Source organism: Chlamydotis macqueenii, chromosome 7 (assembly GCF_036417535.1).
Source record: "Chlamydotis macqueenii isolate bChlMac1 chromosome 7, bChlMac1.mat, whole genome shotgun sequence".
Taxonomy (NCBI): Eukaryota; Metazoa; Chordata; class Aves; order Otidiformes; family Otididae; genus Chlamydotis; species Chlamydotis macqueenii.
This window is the reverse complement of record NC_141562.1, coordinates 24,399,180-24,415,237: the sequence shown is the minus strand read 5'-3', so window position 1 is coordinate 24,415,237 and position 16,058 is coordinate 24,399,180. Positions and strand designations below refer to the sequence as shown.

Sequence of the window (16,058 nt, the reverse complement as noted above, 5' to 3'; positions counted from 1 at the left end):
GTTTGTGCGACACCTGTACCTCCATCTTTGGGGACCACAGGTCACAGCGAACACATGGCTGGGCAAGGAATGGCCCCATGTGCACTCTCAGCAGGGTCTGGGGACGAAGGGCAGGCCCAGGGGACCAGACCATGGAAGGAGGGGGAGGAGCAGTATTTGGAGTCCTGACCTTAGGTGATGGAGCTGCTGTGACAGGGATTAGTACAAGGAAGTCAAACCACTTTCAGACAAATCCCTGGTCTTTTCTTAGATGTTGAGGTCTGGGAGAAGGTGTGCAGGGCGTAGAAAGTGGGGGCGCTCTTCTGGCAGTCATCTTCATGGAGTTCTCAGAAAACCTCCACTGCAGACATTCAGGAAGCAGAGGCAAGGCGTGCAAGGTCCTGGCTTCTCAGATTGAAACTTGCCCAGGACCTAAGAATGGAGGTAGACCCCACATTCATCATAGCTCCAGATTAAGCAGTGGGTAGATGTCTGGGATATGAAGCTCCTCAAAGAACTTGGTGCCCAGTCATCCACAACCCACCAGGCTGTCCTCGTGCAGGGGAGGAGGTGAGGCCATTTCTGCACAGCTTTTCCAAACAAGCAGCACTGAGGGAAGAGGGGTGGCCAAGGACAGCTTCTGGGAGCTGAGGAGAAATCCCAGCAAGGGCAACTCAGAGGAAACAGCCAGCAAGGACCCCACAGCCCTCAAATGTTAAAATCTTAAAGGAAGAGACAGAAAAGGGGAAGATGCAAGAAGGAGGTACCTCAGGAGGGTAGGACAGGGCAGACCCCGAGCTCCAGAAGGACGCTGCCTGCCTGAACGTCGATTAAAAAAAAAAAAAAAAAAAAGCTACCCAGCAAAACACGAAACGAGGCAGCTCTTGCCAGAAGTGCGAAGGAAGAACTCCAGATGTGGGAGCCCCCGAGGAGGCCGGCCGGTTTCCAGAGGCCGGGCCCCGGGCGGGCCGGGCCGGGTCAGTACCCTGGCCAGCTCAGCCTCCCGCCGCCGCGGCGGGGCCGGGCGGGCCCGGGGCGGGTGACGGGGGCGGCCCGGCGGCGGGCGAGGGCGGGGGGGTCCCGCGGTGCCGGGCGCGGCAGGCGCCGTGCGGTATGGCGGGAGCACACCCGTGTGGCGGCCAGGTGAGCTGCGGCTGGCGGCAGGGAGACACCGGCAAACGGAGGGGAAGGGCCGGCGGCGGCGGGGATGCCGGGCTCTGCGTCCGCCGGGCTGCGAACCCCGGGCGGAGGATGCTGCCTTTGCGGGGGCCGGCTTGTGCTTCCGAGCGCCTGCACGTCTCCCTGTCCCGCCTTGGGAGCCGCGCCTCTCCAGGGCTTACAGAATGGAAATTCTGAAGAACAAGTCAGAAAACACCCCTCGGGAGCGACAGGGGTGCAGCAAGCCCATCCCGGGACAAGACGCCCATCCCGGGACAAGATGCCCAGCCCAGAGCTGGCAGAGCTCTAGCAGTCCCTTTCCGTGAGTCGCCTGCACGAACCATTTCCCACCACACCAGTACCAGGCCAGGGATCTCCCAAGCCGGGAAATCTCCAGGGTGACACACAGCACACGGAGACAGCCCCCAGTTTTCCCCGATCCACAGAATGACATTCTGCACGTGGGAATTGACGTGGCATCAGCATGGCCTGTGTACAAGCGCCTGTCCCACGGCCCATAGGTGCCCGTGGTGTTCATGCCACCTGGGAGTCACGGAGCAGACGTGGGTGATTGCAGCTGGAAGGAGGAGGGCACAGACCTCGGTTTATGCAGACAGGGCACAGGGATGTGGTTGCAGTCGAAGGGATGTGTGAAGGAAGTGTGAAGAGGAGAAGTAACTCAGCTTTCTGTGGGTGTGTGAAAGCCAGCGCTGCCCACAGCCATCGCCACTCCAACAGAAGCCGCAGTCGCCACTGCCGTGGCACCAGAACAAGCTGAGTTTGCCCGTCCTCCTAATGGGACTGTTTGCTTCAACCTTCTAGTCTTAGAAAGCGAATTTAAAAGGAAAAACGAAAAACATTTTACGTTAATGAAAACTGAATATTCTTACCAAAAATTTGAATGTTAGAAAGTTGTGTTAGTGCAAAAATTAAATGGAAGTTTAATAAGTTACCAAGAAACCAAGAAACTCTTACGAATTGCAGGTTGCCAAACCTGTAAATATCTACTTTTTAAATCAACACATTTTAAAATGCTTGAAAAAAGAGATTTGTCTGCCAAAATTATTATAAAAATGCCCAGTTGAAATTGGGAACACAACTTCTATTTAGAAAGCCTGAAGATTTCTCAAGCCAGAAATTGCATCCTCATCATGTCTGTCTTCAATAGGCAAATTTCTGACACGTTAGTATCATTCCTTTCTTCTAGCTGGGAAAAATTCCCTGACAATGAGTTCCACAAGTTATTTCCCATTACATAAATTTTTTTTTGTTTTATGTGTAATAATTCCACTGAATGCTCCCTATTTCTTGTGTCATGAAAAACAAAGAAATAATCATTCCCAAACTGTCTTCTCTGTGTACCATGAGTTCACAGCATTTATCATCTCCTCAGTCATTTTTCCAAGCTGAAAAAAAAAAACCCTGATCTCTATTTCTGAAAGCTGTGACTTCAGTCACTTCTATCACCCTATTCTGCATATATACGTTCTTTAAACTGATTAGTATGTCATCACCTAGTTTGCTTATAGCATAAGAATGCTCTCAATGGGTTTCTCCAATTCTTGTTTAATATTTCCTAACGTTGGATTCACTTTTTACTTCCCTAAATGTATTCAGAAACAAATTCATAATAAATTCAAAACATTTTCCCTGAATGGTAATTGCTAATTTAAAACCCACAGTTGTATACAAAATGTCAAAGGCATTTCCCCCGTGTGTGTAACTTTGCAGGAATCACTTTTAATTCATAAGAAGAAGATGTAACATAGAAAGAAGTGTGTAAGTAACAAAAATATGTAATGTTTTTTAGAGAATTTAGGATGTTTATTATAAACAATCAAACATAAAACCACAGAAATCTTTCGTCTCACACATATACCAGCAAATAGCTAACAAATCAGGATCTAATTGTTTGATTGTGACATTTCCTGCAGTTATTAAAGCAATTTTCATGCATGATTCTAGCAAAATGGTTCAACATTTAAAAAGAAAAAAAATTGAGATAAACAGGCAATCTTTATAAGTATCTCCTGCATATCTCCCTTGCCTTGTGTAACGTGATTTCTACAGCTTTTTTTTTTTTTTTTTTTTACATTTCTGAGGAAACAGCTAAGCACTGGAGCTCCTTACACAGAAATCCCTGCCAGGCAGAGCAGGTTGCAGCTCCTCCTCTGCAGTCATGGTCCTTGGGAACTAGAGAGCAAGAGGCTGCCTCTGCACCCCTGCCAAGGCACGGAGCCTTCCTACGAGCAGCCGCGGGTCTGGCAAATCCCAGAAGACCAAAGGACATTAGAGGATCTACCTGTCTTGGGGACTGAGTGCTCGCAATGTCTGAAATGCTGCAGTCCTCCCAAAGGAGCTGTGTTTTAAATGCTCAGAGGGTGAAAAAAAAAAACCTGTTTCTCTGCAAGTTCTGAAAGGACGGTTGGTTAAACTGCCAAGGGATGCTTAAGCAGACAAAAAAAAAGGGGCTCTGGGCGACCAGAAACAGAAGCTGATTCCTTGGATAAAGGAAAACTTGTTTATTCATTTTTACTAGGACAGCAGGATGGTTCTTCATTCAGAAAGACCTGCTGCAAAGTTTTGTGAGCTCGCAGAGCGAAAGGGACAGTCCCAGCCATGTGGCAATAACCCTTCCTTGCTCTGGCTCTGGTATTCTCATAGCCCATGATGACCCAGACACAGTTTTGTAGGATTAATCCGACCAAGGCCGAGGCTGCTGCAGTCCCACCTTTCACTGCAGGCTTTCCTTGCCCGGCACTGTCCTCTACACCTCCATGGTCACACACCATTAACCAGTTCAGGCGGCTAAATGAGCTGAAGTGCAATCACCTCTCCACCATCAGGTTTTGTCCAGCTGAGTTCCTCGAACTGACTCACCATGCAAACTCATTGCTCCAGGCACAGGAGAGGGCAGGAACATGCCAGAAGGAAGAACAAGAGCAGCAGCCCTGGCTGAGGTCAGACCCAGCTGCTCTGCAACCACACACACAGACATTTAGCTGTCTGCTGTCTTCCTTTCCGCTTGGTACCTCCTCACACACACTCTAAAAGCACAGCATCCTAGAAGCATCCCGTACAATACAAACTGAGCAAGGGTGAAATGATGTTCCCATCGCTGCACAAATTTCAAGGTTCAGAGGCAGCGTCAGGTACCTGAAGGCATCTGCGGGAATGGATCCCAAACTGAAAGGACGCCCAGAAAACCTATGCCAGGACTACACAGCATAATGTGAAGTTTCCCACACCATACAGCAAAATCTCCTGACTAGCATGGAAGGCATAAGGAATATGTCTTTTTCCAGGTTTTGGTGGTAATAGGCTGTTTTTCCAGATGCCCAGTATCCTCTCCAAAAAAGGAGATAAAATAGAAGGAAATAACTTACCAGCAATTAAGAGAGTTTTTTTTTTCAAATGTGTTGTCCATATGCACTTCAGCTCAGAAACTTTTCTGACGCACTACCTACCCCACGCATATGTGCTCCCCTTCCCCTCTGCCTCCCATGACCCACACAGGGGCATGCTGGCTGTGGGCGGTAAATGTCCTTTGGTCTCTTCTCAGCCACACAATCCCAAAAGGCTACACAAAGCCTGAGGGACAGGAGGGAGAAGCTGCAGAGGCCATGGGCTTGGGCCAATACATCTTCAAGAACTTCATTTACAAGTAACTTCTCTTTTTCCCTTGAGTTTTCCTTCACAGCACATATGCACAGAGGGAAACGCTAAGCAATGTTCATGCCACCACAGATTGCCCAAAGCTGGTCTGTGTGCCTTTGAGGTGGGAGGCAGTTGAGGAGTTTCCACATTAGCGCACCAAACCCATTCTGCAGCCCCAGCAGGGAGCTTCCAGAATGGGGGCTAGGTTCAGGCACTGAGGCAGGACCTGCAGCACCCCTTGCTGAACCAACAGAAAAGACTCCAGGTCTCCACACGACACCTCACACCCAACGCCAAGCTTCAGGGCAGCACACAAGCCAGGTTTTAGCAAACCTAACTTCAGAAGAGGTTTTGGACCAGTAACCATAGCCTGAGCAAACAGGTAGCTCTGTCCATTTGCTCCAAAAATGAGCTGCTTAAGCCTGTTTTCCTGGAGGCCAATGTTTCTTACTGTCCCATTCCTCACAGCCAGCTGGTCCTTGACAATGTATGAGGTGGGTGAAAGAACAGGCCAAATAAATTGCTGGGTAGACAATCCAAAAGCAAAAGGAGAAGTGGGTCCACTACATAGGCTGAGCATGAGACCTTACATCTTGGTACCTGCCCAGGGACCAGATCTGTGCCTATGGTGGAAGAGAAATACATCTCCAGATAACAAAGCACAACTCTCAGTGCAGCTGGTGAAGAAAAATGAACTCAGCAGGGCACATAGAGAGAAACACCATTTAAGGGAGAGAAAAGTCTCTCAGGCTAAAAATGTTACACCTCTTGATCATCAAATGTCAGAAAATCTCTGGCACAGCCCCACCTCCTATTACCACAGAGCCTGACGTACATTAAACTGGTTTCTGTTTCTAACAGAGCTCAGGCTGACCAATGCCACATCCAAATAGGGTGGACTCTGGGACTGACCATGCAAAGCGTGGGCTGCGCAGAATGGCAATCACCCGGTGTACATCACACACGGCAGGGTAGCGTAACAGATTAGCTGGGTGACCTTCTAAAAGTTTGGGAGGTAGAAATAGCCATGCTACTACCAACAGGGACTGCACACCCTACGGCTCACCTAAACTGTTCATCATAGCCAATCGCTTTTACAAGTTGCTCTCTCAGGTACAGACAGATCTTCCATCAGGTGATGAAATTTCTGTGCCAGCTTTATATGCAGTGCTGAAACAAGTTGCCACACGCACCCCTCTTCATGGGCATCACAGGCGGCCATCACAGATCACTCACCACTTTGTTACCTTTACTGCCCAAACATGACTGGTCTGGACTGGGGTGAGGCTGTTTGGACTTACAAAGGCAAGACGCTGTACGCACCTGGTATTACACAATATGTTCAGGTCTATGCTTCCAGGAAGAATTTGTACAAGAGAAGAATGACCCCGAAGCCCAAAGGAAACACCTTATTTCAGGCAAATGAAGTACATTTTAGATACGAGTCAAAAGCAACCACTATAACCCTTAGAGAGCACCCACGCTCTCTGTGGACGAAAGGAGAGGAAAAAGATGGGCTGGTGAGCCCAAATGCAGGTCAGGTAGAGGAAATTTTCAGAAGGTGGAGGTATGCACAGCTGTAACAGTCTGAAAGGGAAATAAATATACTTTGAAACAGAGGGGAAGGAGCAGGGTGAATCTCTGAGGAAGTCAGATGATCAGGAAGGTGGAGCACTGCAGAGATGCAGAAGACCATCAAAGACAGCAGCAAGGAACACCCGGTCTGGAGGGCAATGGGGTGACAGAGGGGGATTTACAGCGCCAAGATCCCTGCATGGAGACTCATTCAAACTCCAGCAAGCATGGCCAGAGCGCAGAGCGTCCATGAAGGATGCTGCAAAGCAGTCCTGCTGCTGCTGCCTGTCTGAACGCCTGAGATGGCCACATCGGGGTGGCCTGCCAGCACGCAGAGTGCAGCTGCCTCGGATGTGAATGCCACTCGCAGAGTTACTCGCTAATAACTGCAGTTCTCTGAGCAGCCTTGCATACATGCTTTTCACCTCTTGGTCCCGCATGCTACTGAGTGGCTGCAACTGAGAGGAACGCAAGACGTACCCTTCTCTCCCCGTCTACGCGCAGGCCACTCGGGAACAGGAGGCACAGGAACACCCACGAGGGCCAGAAAGAGAGCACAGGCACGGGGGTCACAGGCCTGGGGTCTGTGTGCACCCAGAGTGAACAGGCAAAAAGACAAAATACTCCAAGCAGAAAACGACTGAGCTATCACTTGTCACATTACTAAAAATCACTAAGGTGATGCACAAGGCTTAGAAACTCACAGATTTCTGTTTTAATCATTTTCTGACTTTTTAAACTAACTGAGCCTCCCAGCTTCTTCCCTACTCCCATGCCACTAGAGCTTAGACAAGAAACTTCAGAAAATAGATGCCGGCCATACAAAAGCCCACAGGCATGGGAAACAACCCTAACCACCCCATACAACTTGGGAAGGGGGAAGGGTACCTAGCGGGATGCTCGCTGGCTTCCCCCACGCTCGGGTGCTGATTGCTATCTTTTTTTTTGTGCTGTCCGTTCAGGCTGTAAGTTTTTTGCAACGAGGGCATCTGCTTGCATGTTTGTGCATGCCCTGATCCCAAGCAGGTCCTGGACAAGCCACAGATGAGGGAACAAAAACCAGAGCAGTGCTCCACAAGAAGATGGCTGCTCAGATCCAGTACAGCGGGGCAGTGGCATCGGGATCTCATTTTGGAGAACTGGATCCCTCTAGTGAAGCGCTCCGTGCAGCCTCAGCACAAAAAGATGAGCGCTACTAGTAACTCTAGCCCTGGAGTTTGCACACAGATCTTAAGAACAAATGCGAAAGCTTTGCTTCCAGGCAGGAAATCCCTTTTACCACACCTTTCTGATTTACACTGATGCTTGATACACACCACATGTGTCCCCTCCTTCCCTCGCAGAAATTCACAATGGTTCTGTTCCATATTTAAGTGATGAAAAGTTAAGACCTGTGGTTACAACTTCTATGAGAAGCTTCATTTTGAAGGGCTGCTACATTTCAACTTTATTGCCACGAGGAAAACTGAGAAAAACAAAAGCTTTCAGTCCTTTCCTAACACGAAAGCTGTTTTGAAGACATTTAATAAGTGTAAGTTCTCTCCTGCAAGTTGTTGAAATATTGAAAGCAGGAAAATTTATTCGTACAAATGTTCTCTATGAGTCCCATCTACAATTTTATGTGCTACCCTTAATTTCTTCTGTTCAAGGTGGTTGTGGCAGGTTTGGTCAGCATTTTCTCCTGAAACGCATCTCAGCAGGCAGGCTTACAACAAACCCTTCACCTGAGATTCGTTACAAGGAGAAGAAAAACAAGGAATAACATCGAGATTGCTCTGGCTAGGAGACCAAGAGAAAGATGGAGCACGCAAACCTACCCACCTGCCTGCGTGTGGGAATAGAGGGACATTCATCTCGGTGAGATCAGACCTTACGTGAGGGAACAGCGGGAGCAAGAGCCATCAGAAAACTGGCAAATGCATCTGCTTTTTCCATTCAGCACTGTGCTGCTGCCTAGATCTCTGCAAAAACTTCCTCTGTTCCACAGACCTGCCCACTGGGATCTGTCTGGCACTAATTGGCCTCCAAAATTACCTACAGAAATATCTTCAGCTAATTTTTGTAAGTCATTGAATAGGGAAAAACAATGTTTTTTTTTAAAAAAAAAAAGGCAAGCAAGAGAGAAAAATCAATAAGTTCTTGCATGCAGACATGGTATTCTGCTTCTTAAAATAAGTGCCTTAGGATGGAGGCTTGGCCCTGACTTCTCCATGAAGTTTCTTTGTGTGAATCGAGGGCCGCAGAAGGTGTAAGCCTTTTGTGCGGCTGAGGACCCTGGGGAGGAACGCAGAGCCGCGGGGAAGAGGGGAGCAGCAGAAAGCCGGGGCCTGGGCGCTGATTTTGGGGAAGACCTACGGTGGCAGAGGCGTCCGGAGGGGCAACAGCCCCGGTCGGGCACCCACCGGCCCAGCCGCCGGCGGGGAGCCCCGCGGTTGCGGCGCGGGGTTGTCGGGGAAGGAACGCAGAGCGATGCCGGGGTGCGTGGGGAAGGGCTGGGCTCCCCGGGAGAAGCGCGGAGCTGTGCGTGCGGCATCCCAGGGCTGCGCTGATCCGTCCCCGCCCGCAGCCGGGGCAAAGCCCCCTCTCGGCTCTGGGGGGAATCGGAGGAGGCGGCGGGGCACGGAAAGCTCCGTTCCCCGGTGCCGGCCTTTTGTTCCCGGGGGCCGCCATCCGCCGGATTCACCGGCAACGGGCGGGCTGGCGGCCTCCGCCGAGCCCCCTGGCTCCCTCCCGCTCGGGATGGAAAGGGTCAGGGGCAGGGTCCCCTGCCCCGTGCCCGGGCACCGGGAGCGCAGGACAGGCGAAGTAGGACCCCCCCGCTGCCCGCAGCCCCCCGCTGCCATGCCCGCCGCCCGCCCCGGCCCCGGAGCTCACCGTCCTCGTAGTTTTTGAGGTAATAGTCGGGGCCGGGCCCGCCACGGTTCTTGGCCGGGTTCTTCACGTTGTGGAACTGCAGAAAGTCCGTCCTCTTGCCGGCGAAGCGCAGGAAGGCGGGGGCCAGGCCCCGTGCCAGGGTCACCAGCCGCCTGGAGCTGGGGAGAGCAGAGAGCGGGCTGGGGGTGCCACTGGACGGGACGGGCCGTCCCTGCCCCTGGAGCGGGGCTCCAGGACCCGCTGCTCCCCTCCTCGGCCCGGCGCGGGCACCACCGCGGGAACTCGGCTGCGTCCCCCCACCCCGCCCCGGACAAGTGCAGCGGCGTCCCGCAGGCAGAAGGGACTCGGCACCCCGCGCAGCCCCGCCGCCCCACGCGGGACTGTGCCGCCGGAGGGGAGGGGGAGGAAAGCGGGAACCAGCCCGGCTTCGCTTCTCCCGTGCCTCGCCCCGCTCCGTCCTCGGAGGCGGCCGCCGAAGGGACCCCTCAGAGAGGAGCAGACCCGCTCTCCCTCCCTGACTCACCCGGCGAGGACGGGGCTTGCCGGCCGTCCCGGCGCCCCCGGGCCGCGGCAGCCGCCGGCGGAGCCCAACGCAGCTGCAGCCCCGCAGCTGGAAGCGCGGGGAGCCGAGGCTCCGGAGACCTGGCCCGCACCCCGCTCTCCGCCCGTCGGGACCTCGGGAAGGCTCAGCTCGGCAGGCGGCCCCGTCCCTGATGCGGGTTTGGGGTTTTCTTGCAGGGTTTTAGGTTTTTTCCCCCTGTGCTGCCTCGGCCCCGTGTTGTGCTTTTTTTCTTTTTTTTTTCTTTTTTTTTTTTTCTTTTTTTTTTTTTCTTTTTTTTTTTTTTTTCGGAGGAGCGGTTGTTGGAGCGAGGGGAGCACGACATTTTTGCAGTCATAACTGATAAAGTCTCCGAAATGCTTTCTCCATTGCAAACATGTGCATCTTAATGGAAACCATGGCCTGGCTCCCTCCGTCACAACAACCGCCGCCAGCAGCGCGGAGCCCGGCGGGGCCGCCGGGGCACCCCATGAGCGGCGGGGGTGGGGGGGGGAGTCCGGGGGCGGGGAGGGGGCTCCTGCCTTACCTTAAGAAATCGAGCCAGCCATCATGAATGATGGAGGGGTCCAGCTGCAGGGAGAGGAAATTCTCACTGATTATCCTGACAGGGCTCTTGGTGTTGACATCAAGGAGAATGAGAGTTCTTCCCCTCACACCTGGAGTTTTCTCCACCGGCAGCGCTCTCCTGTCCCCGGCCTGGGAGGGCAGCGAGAAGGTGGCCATGAGGGCCAGCCCAGGTGCCATCAGGGCTAAGAGCCCGGGGGGGCAGGAGCTGGGACAGGGCATGCCGGAGAGCAGGAAACCCCTAATTAACTCGCTGTCTGCAGGGGCTCGCTGGTGGCTAATTGTCTTTATCTAAAGTGTGGGGCGCTCTGCCTTTTTTTGCAATGTTTTGGTGCTGGTGGAGGGGAACTCACGCCCCTGACCAGCCTTTCTCGCAGCCGGTGCCAAGACTCCTTGCAGCCAGCACCGCCCCTTTAAGAGATGCAGGCTCCAGACATTTTTAACTTTTGGAAGGTAAGGGGAGGCTCCTGGTTTAACCCCCTCGGCTCGGGGCCCGCCAGCACCGAGCTTTCCCTTTAACGCCGCTGGAGCTCCCGCACTCCCCCTCCCAACCCTCAAAACCGGGCCGGAGCCGGGACGCCGGGACACCAGGACAGAGCTCGGGACCGGGGCCGGAGCGCGGCGGCCGCCCAGCACGGTCCAGGCTGGCCACTGGCTGCAGGAACGGCCGAGGCGGTAAGGCAGCGGGGGTGGCTTGGGCTGGGGGGAAAGGAAGGAGGGTTAATCACCCCCCCCCCCCCCCAAAAAAAAAAATCTACCCGCGGGGAGAGCTCGCCCCGAGCCGAGCCAGGACCCGCGGTGTCCCCGGGGCTGAGCGCTGACGGCTCCGCGGGACCCGACGGGCGCAGCGGGGCTGGAGACCGCTGGTAGCCCAGGGCCCCGACACGGCACCCTCGGCTCGCCCGGGGCCAGCGGCCGACGCATGGAGGCTGCTCGGGCACCGCCGAGAACCGGGGCACGAGGAATCGGGCCGCCGGGCCCAGCCGGTGCGCGATCCGCAGCGGGGAGAGGAGAAGGGCGGCGGCAGAAGCGTCCGGTGTGGAAACGGGCGCATCGGACAGCGCGGTTCGATGGGACCGACGATGTCCCCCCTCCAGGACGGGACGGCCCGGGCTGGGCGCGCTGCAGAGGTACAAGCGGCCGCGGTTTTCGGAGCCGGTGGCACCCGGCCCGATATCGGTGGAGCGATGGCCCAGCTCAGAGATCGTCCACTCGAACGGGACACCCTCTCCCGCTAGCAGCCGGTTAAACCTCGGGCTCCCGCACACCAGCAGCCGGTGAACTCCGGGACACGTAACGCGTCCTACCTGGGCCCCCCCGCCGCCGCCGTGGCCCGCCTCGGTCCCCCCGCGTTCGCCCAGGCCAGGCGGCAGGCAGGGCCCTGGTGCCGCTGCCCGGCCCGCCGATGGGGGGCTGAGAGCGGCCGGGCTAAGATGGGGCCCGGTGCAGCCCGTCGGAGCCCCGCAGCCCTAGGGATGGGTCTCCCGCAGCTCCATCTGCTGGTGAGGGGTCTGGCGGGGCGAGGGAGCCGGCACCTACCCGCGGACACCCCCCGGGCGGTGGTCGGGAAGTGCCGGGCCTGTGGGGAGCAGCGGGGCAGCCGTGGGACCCCCCCCTCCCGCTCTTCCGGTGCCTGTGCGGAGCCACTCGCCTGCCCCAGCGAGGGCCCGGGAAGGCGGAGGGAGCGGAGCCGGTATCTCCCCCGACGGCGATCCCCAGCGCTCGGTGCACTCGGCGGAGCCCCGCGCTAAGTGGAGGCACTCGGGCCCGGCCAAATCCGCGGGCAGCGCCGTCTCCCGTGGAAATCTCCTCTCTCTTCATCTCTGCTCCACGAAACGCCCCAAGCCCATCGCCTTGCCCCGGTCTTCCGTGGCTGCGGGGGGCACGGAATCACAGTGCGATGAACGGTAACGGAGGCGGGGGGGATGAAACGCACCTCTGCCAGGCGTGAGTAGGGAACACACGACCCAGGATTTGTCGTGAAATCATCTCGCGGCGGCGGCGGGGGGCTCGGAAGAGGAAGCCCTCGGACAGGCTGACAAAAAGCAGCAAAGGGGCGCCTGGAGCACCGGGGCTTCGACGGGATCCGGGAGAAAGGGGCTGTGCAATTTCAGCTCTGCAAAGCCCTGGCATCCTGGGACAGGAAGGAGGCAATTTAAGCCTGGAAATTTGTGTTCGGCTGCAAACACTTCAGCCACAGTTTGCAACAGCGCTTAAAACTGACCCGGGACCTGCAGCCTCCGCTCTTCGGGTCACCTCTGAAAGAAGGACTCGAGTTTCTGAATCATCTCGTTATTTGATTTTTTTTTTTTTCCTGTGTTATCAGAAGATATCAGCAAAGCTTCAGGGGCATTTGTTGCCCAAATCAGTATTGCGGTTGCAGGCCGAAATTTTGTACTGTGCCTTCTTCTAAGGGCGGCTCTATTCCAAAACGAAGCTCTAGCGCGTTATGTAGTAAGGGACAAGAAAGAAAACAAATTATCCCGTTTAACCTCTTTTATATATTTTTTTTCCTTACAAACAAACTCCTTTGGAAGAGAAATGTGTTTATTCTGAAACGTTCCTAACAATTAGTCTCTGCTTTGAATGCAAACTCCGGATGCAGCGAAGCCACTTATCTGTGGAGACATCACCAACAACAGAAAGCAGCAGGGAAAGGAGAAAAAAGGCTCCCAGCTGCTAGGGTCAGCATCCAGATTCTGGGAAGCCGGCGCTAAATGAAATATTCCCTGACCTGCCTCGGCTTTCCAGAGCCTGCCCCGATCTGGTGGCCTCGGAAAAGCGATTGCACCGCGCTTTGCATCGGGCTGCAGAAATGGCAAGTGGAATCGAAGAATAAACTGTTTTGGGGGTTTGTTGTTTTGGTTGTTGTTTTTTTTTTTGGGGGGGTGTCTTTTCTTTTATTTCTTTTTTTTCTTTTTTCTTTTTTTATTATTTGTACGTTTGCTGCAGAAGCCCTCTAAACGCTAAAAAGCTGCGGTACCCGCGAGCGCGGGGCGGGGAGGGCCGGGCCCCGGGAACCGCCGGCGCAGCTCGGAGGGGGCCGGGACCCTGCCCGGGGGGGCCCGGCCACCTCCCCCCCAAGCCCCCCAGCAAGGCACACCTGGCCGGAGGCATCTGGATGTGCACCAGCTGCGACCCTGGCTCGCCGTCCGCAGGGAAGCGAAGCGCTGGTCCGTCCTTACATTACGCTAATTACTTCAGAAAGCCTGACTCACATTAAAAGTATCTATAAAGATTTACTCGCGGTTTTCCCGATTTGGAAATACGTGTCTCCATTTTCCATCTACTCTAAACGTGCTGGTTTTAATCTCCAAAACAGTCATTGGGAAAGAGAACCGGGGGAGGAGAAGAGTTTCTATAAAGAGTTTAACCAAAGCACATTAAATATTTTCCCAACATCACCAAATAAACAACAATCCTCTAGCTCCCTATAAACTATTTAAAGCATGTCATATCATCTCTTCTGCTCTTGCCAATGTACTTTCCTTTTAATTTATAAGCCGGATAGAGCAAGGGCCTGCCTTTTTGTGTATATTTGCAAAATGTCTGGCACCCTTTCAGTCAGTCGCAGTTCACAAACCCTTACATCTGCATTTAACTTCATTATTATAGGTAATAACTTTGATTTTTCCTCACTTTTGTAGATCTACTGTCTGTTAAAGTGCTTGTTGTAAATTATCTGAGCAGTTGTTGAAGGGTTTCAGCAGAAGAAACCTCTTTGGATGGCAGAGTTGACGCAGAAAAAAAAAAAGAAAAGAAAAGAAAGAAAAAAAGATAAAAGAAAAGGCACAAGGGAAATTTAAACTCAGGCTGTATAAATCGGCCCAAAAGAAAACTGGGAAGACCTCCTTAGCAGGAACATTTTTAGTTCGCCAGAAAATAAACTTCTGCTCATAAATGATGAAAGTTATTATCATCAGAGGATGTGCTGTACCAAACAAACCTCCATTAGGCTGGGGAGGATAAAACAGGCTGGACAGCCTTTTTAAAAAAAAAAAATCATCATGTCTTTGATTCTCAAGATATCCACCAAGTCTGTTTCTGTAGTGCTGTCAAGTAAACCTGAGTTATGGATGCTCTAAGAGAAGCCAGCAAGGAGAAAATTCAGAAAGTGGAAATTAAGAGCACTATCCATAGATACTTTACAAAAATACTCTTTCTTTTCAGATCCTTAAATTCCTGCCTTGTACCATGGCACAACAATTTCTGAGAATAAGAGCAAAACGGCTTAATGTGGTAAAGCTGTGGTCACCAGAGCACGCAATCGCATGGCAGACTCTTTTTATTGAGGCTTTTGCTCTTTCTGCACTGCAGTGACCATCATTTTCACCACAAGAGCCTTGGTGTCTGGAATGTAACCTCCTAAAACTGCCAGTGCCTCAAGGTGGGTGTTGCACAGTCTGAACTCCACTGCTGAAACCATTTTCTAGTGCGTTTACCTATCACGTCTAACGGGAACAAGCAGGCAGAGGACAACTGCTTGATTTAATACAGTATCTGTGCATTGCTCCTTAATGTAGGTGACCTGGGAAGTTCTGTAGCAAGCAAACACATCTGTCTGGGCTAGGAGGACTGGCTGGCTGGAGAGCTCAGCGGCAGCGGGAGGAAAGCAAGACTACTGAGAGCGCTTCCTCCTTCCATATGTGCAAAAAGCAAGGCATCGATCAAAACTAACTGCCTGGTCAGGAAAAGCATGCTTGGCAATGCTGTCTTTGCATTTTTGCCAGCATGAAAGGAACACAAACTGATATTTCCAAATCTAGCCACAGGAAAATAGAGCACGGCGGTGCCAGGCTTTCCTTTGAGAGTCAATCTGTACTCACTAGCTGCCTAATTAAGAAACTTATAAAAATAAGGGATGGGGACAAAAAGGAGGCACCAGTCCCATAAAGGCTGCGAGTGTGGGCTGTCCCTAACCGGCACAACACGGGAAGACACATGAGAAACCAGAGGGATTAAGCTGATTTTAAGGCAACTGCTGATCAATGATCTTTTTTTCTGGTTTTGTTGTTTTGTTTTGGTTTTGTTTTTTTTTTTTTTGGTAACTTAATTCCCAGTTCTGTGAGCTACCATGTACTCTACTAGAATAAACTGAATTTGTTATTTTCTTTAATCCGTCTAATTTGATGCGTGGTCTCAAAAATACTCTGACAAACCCAAGGTACCCTAGTCCTGCAGATTCGCCTATGGAGAGAACCAGTGAGCTCCCAAAGTGTCCACCTCCCAACAGGTGTTTTGAGGTTTTTGAAAAACTGAGATTTCCATAAAACTGTGAGGAGGGCTCTGGAGCCTGGTCAAACCAGGCGCTGTCCCTGCAGGCAGAAATCCCTTTTGCCCAGTGCCTTTTCAGGAAGCAGGAAAAAAATCTAAATAGTGACTGAGAATACCTCTGTGTATGACAACGCTCTGACATAAAACGCTCTTTCGATCCATGAGCTTCCCTGTACTCATCAATGGCTGGGTCCGATTTAGCTTTTGTCTTTTGTATCTTGAGTAGAAGCAAATGAGGCTGCAATTTGTCACAATCAAAGAGACAGAGGACAAACACAACAGTGAGATCGGGAGCTCTGCAGCGCTCCAAAGACCACAACAGCCTCAGAAACATTTTCCTCAAACTGAGCCCAGCCCCGAGGAGCAGAGAAATGTGTAGAATTATCCTCGTTTCACATCATCACGTGAAAAAGAAAGA

At 52.6% G+C, this 16,058-nt stretch overlaps 1 protein-coding gene across 2 annotated transcripts in view; it reads right to left on the bottom strand.

Annotated features, from left to right (window-relative positions):
* HPSE2 (heparanase 2 (inactive)) overlaps positions 1-10,602 on the bottom strand; it is a 108,247-nt gene extending 97,645 nt beyond the window's left edge. For both annotated transcript variants that reach the window (XM_086752360.1, XM_086752361.1), the window contains exons 1-2: positions 10,329-10,602; positions 9,244-9,401 (exon numbers count right to left, since the gene is read on the bottom strand). In XM_086752360.1, coding sequence (XP_086608486.1) covers positions 9,244-9,401; positions 10,329-10,588 — 418 coding nt within the window. In that variant the 5' untranslated portion in view covers positions 10,589-10,602. The remainder of the gene's footprint in view (positions 1-9,243; positions 9,402-10,328) is intronic.
* Between the last annotated feature and the right edge of the window lie 5,456 nt (positions 10,603-16,058).